This window comes from Sinocyclocheilus anshuiensis, unplaced genomic scaffold, assembly GCF_001515605.1.
Source record: "Sinocyclocheilus anshuiensis isolate Anshui unplaced genomic scaffold, SAMN03320099.WGS_v1.1 scaffold521, whole genome shotgun sequence".
NCBI lineage: Eukaryota > Metazoa > Chordata > Actinopteri > Cypriniformes > Cyprinidae > Sinocyclocheilus > Sinocyclocheilus anshuiensis.
The window spans coordinates 699,730-703,131 of NW_015540882.1; the positions used below are offsets into that span (position 1 = coordinate 699,730).

Consider the following 3,402-nt stretch of genomic DNA (forward strand, 5'->3'; position numbering starts at 1 on the left):
GCTGGTCCTTTTGCTGGTTTATGCTGGTCCTTTGCCAGCACATGAACAGCATAAACTAGCAAAAAGACCAGCATAAACCAGCAAAGGACCAGCTTAAACCAGCATCCCAGCGTCAAAACATACCTAACCCGCATATGCTGTTTTTTCAACAGGGATAAACTGAGATGTTTCTTTCTCCTCCTCCTGGTTCGATGTATTTTCAGACTGCCTATTTAAAACAAGACAGGACACTAATACATTACGCCTAATACAGGGATCTGCATTACAAGGTAATTTCTGTGAAATTGTTGTGTAGAATTTTTTTAGAATGTTTGCTTTTTATTTTAACATTTTTGGCTTAATTTTTCTGAAAAATAAAGTTGAAAGTTGAAGCATCTCGAGTATGTTTTATAATGCTTTTTGATGTAGAATTTTTTTATTTGATTTATTTATATAGGCTATTTATTTATTTGTTTTATAGATAGAGCATCGCCTTAACAATAAGGTCGTAGATACATATTCAGTGCATTTTACGGCCTCCAAATGTAAAGGTGAGTTTTTGAATAATTTCGCGTTACAGATTTCAACCACTAGATAGAGCCCAAGTACAGCGTCACATCTGCAATTGATTATACAAACCAGATGTGCAAGGTCTGTCTGTGAAAAGTACTCTTTAAAAGTCCTATCAAATCCACTGCCCATATATTTTTGACTGCACATTCTTCTTTTAATAAACATAGCTTAAGTACACTTTACATAACGACTGTATCACACAAGACTGAACACGAGGCGAGGAGAACAGTCAAACTGAATCATTCATGAACCCAAAAATAGGCCTTCGAGGTAATGATTCAGAGTGTGAGATTATGGGTCCAGTATTGGTGTACTGTGGGAGCTAATAAACACTTCTTACCAGTGCAGACTATCTCTAACACTACTGTGAATCTCCTTCTTTAACGTCATGAAATGTAAACTATTGTTGCAATGAGAATTATTGCAAAAGATTACTGATCTATAGAAATGATTAGATATCAGTTGTTGTGGACGCCAAATGGCTCGTTATCAAGAACCGGTATATAAGTCAAGTCAAGTCAAGTCAAGTTTATTTGTACAGCGCTTTTCACGATACAAATCATTGCAAAGCAACTTTACAGCAAATTACGTTTCTACAATATTTAGTGGTAGCTTATCAGTGCTGACTGTCAGTTAATGTACATATGGCAGAAATGTACGGAAAAATCAATTTAAGACGTAATAAAACAGACGATGAACACTATTAACAGCAATTATTATATGATGCAATTTAGATAATTTAGAAGTTTCATCTGGTCTTGTTGAGATAAGTGTTGTGAGTCATTATTTTAGGTTTTTTTTCCCCCATTAATCTCCTCTTAAGGAGTTGTTGAGAGCACAGTCTCACTCCTCCAGTACAGGATGACATGAAGTTTGTCTTGACAGATTATGTCATGTTGACATTGTGCATAAACCTGCCCCACCCGTCTGCAATATTCTGGTAAATTCTTTTATTTATCTTTCTTTTTTTTCTTTGTCTTTTTATTCTTTATTGAATATCTGTAATAATAGTATAGGCTACATGTTCTCTATTCACTATTAATACACTATCCTACTATTATGTCTACAACTAAGACTCATTTTGTCTGAGAAGTTGTATTTAAATGGGTATATATATATATATATATATAATGAAAACTTCACACTTCAACTAATGATATTGTTTCGGTTTCAAATATGTACTACAGAGTCTGAATAGGCCTACAGATCCATAAACAATCAATTTATATCTATAAATACTCAAAAAAAAAAAAAGCTACGAACAATAGTTTGTTCATGACTTCTGAGAAACCCAGCCTTGACTGATTGGCTCCCCGGTGACTTACTTCTGATTGGGCTCTGTTACGCATTGGGTTTGATTAATTTGAGCGAATCGGTTCACTCGGGCGGTTCATTTCAATAAACGGATTGTAAAACGATTCGCCGGTTTGTAAAAGTAAATTTGCTAACTGTTTTCGCCATAATTTTCGCCAAACATTCCACCCAGTGGAGTCACTAGGGATTCTGGGCCTATTGCACAGAATTTGTTATGTGGGGCCCCCTCAAAATCACGTTCAGTTAAAGTCTGTGTGTATAGTCTATAGGCTACTAATTATGTGCCACTGTAAACCTAGAAAAATTAGAATTTAAATAAGTGTTGACAGCGTAATTGGTTGTAATATGTGAAAGTTGTAGTCTGTCGCTTTTCTGTTAATGTAGGCTATATGCAGAGTTTGGTGGAGAGATTCACAAACGCTTGCGAATCTGTTCAAACGAGTCGTTCAAAAGAATCATTTCGCTCGTGAATCAAACACCTCTACTCTCTCTCTCGCCCTCCTGCTTTCAGTTCAGTCATGAGTTTCCAGTAAGAAGAGGCGTGTGATGTGAAATGAACATCGTTGTACTTTTCTACATCATCTTGAAGGATTAATTTTACCATAACCGTCCGATTTAAACTCTATTGATGGATTTCCACTCTAAACTTTTTGTCAAGTTCGGTCTATTATTTATAAGAACTGGATAAGAAAACCTGCGCACGTTACTACTCTTATGGGAACGGACTTTTAGTGAGGTAAGCAAGTTTCCCCAAACCTTTTCTTTCTAGAAGATGTAACTTAGACATTTTAAACTTTCACACAAGGTATTTTTGGTCTGTAGTGTATCTATAAAGTGCTACATGAATGTCAAAGAGAAGCTGAACCAGTAGAACCAGTTTGAGTTCCGGGCAGCTGGAAAGTCTCCTCTGCTTTCTGGTTCCTCACAGAAAAACACCAGGAACCAGCAGAAATGGCAGGAATAAACAGCTCAAACATGAAAACTCTGGAGGATTTGACTCTGGACTCTGGCTATGGAGCAGGGGACTCGTGTAAATCCTTAAGCCTGTCGTCCTCCAAGTCAAACTCGCAGGCGTTCATGAACACCCCTCACCGGGGGAACTGGTGGTACTACTCCGGCTCCATGAACAGCAGGAACAACAGCTGGGATACAGTCAACACGGTGCTTCCAGAGGATCCAGAGGACATTTTCTCCAAGTTCCCACGCTTACCGGAGCTGGAGGAGTTCCCGTGGATGGAGGAGGACGTGGGGAGGGTCGTGCGTAAAGGCGCGGGGAAGGGCGCCTCGCTCTCCGCGGAGGCTGTGCGCAGACTGGCCGCCCTGATGCGCAGGGCGCTGATCCGCATCTCCAGAGAGGCGCAGCGGCTCAGTGTCATGCACTGCAGATGCACCAGGTTCGAGGTCCAGAGCGCGATCCGTCTGGTGCTCAGCTGGGCGCTGGCGGATCACTGCGTCTCGGCCACTGTGAAGGCCATATCTATGTACAACAGTTTCAAATATGTACTACAGAGTCTGAATAGGCCTACAGATCCATAA

The 3,402-nt window shown here is 39.7% G+C and overlaps 1 protein-coding gene across 1 annotated transcript; it reads left to right on the forward strand.

The window, feature by feature from the left end:
- Positions 1-2,366: 2,366 nt before the first annotated feature.
- Positions 2,367-3,402, forward strand: LOC107688573 (ankyrin repeat and BTB/POZ domain-containing protein 2-like). The gene is made up of 2 exons (XM_016486277.1): positions 2,367-2,602; positions 2,795-3,402. Exon 2 carries the CDS (start codon positions 2,818-2,820, stop codon positions 3,400-3,402), a length of 585 nt encoding a protein of 194 aa, XP_016341763.1. The 5' UTR covers positions 2,367-2,602; positions 2,795-2,817.

What these genes read in the sequence shown, in the direction of transcription:
- LOC107688573 (XM_016486277.1), top strand. Translation starts at nt 2,818, where the DNA reads ATGGCAGGAATAAACAGCTCAAACATGAAAACTCTGGAGGATTTGACT.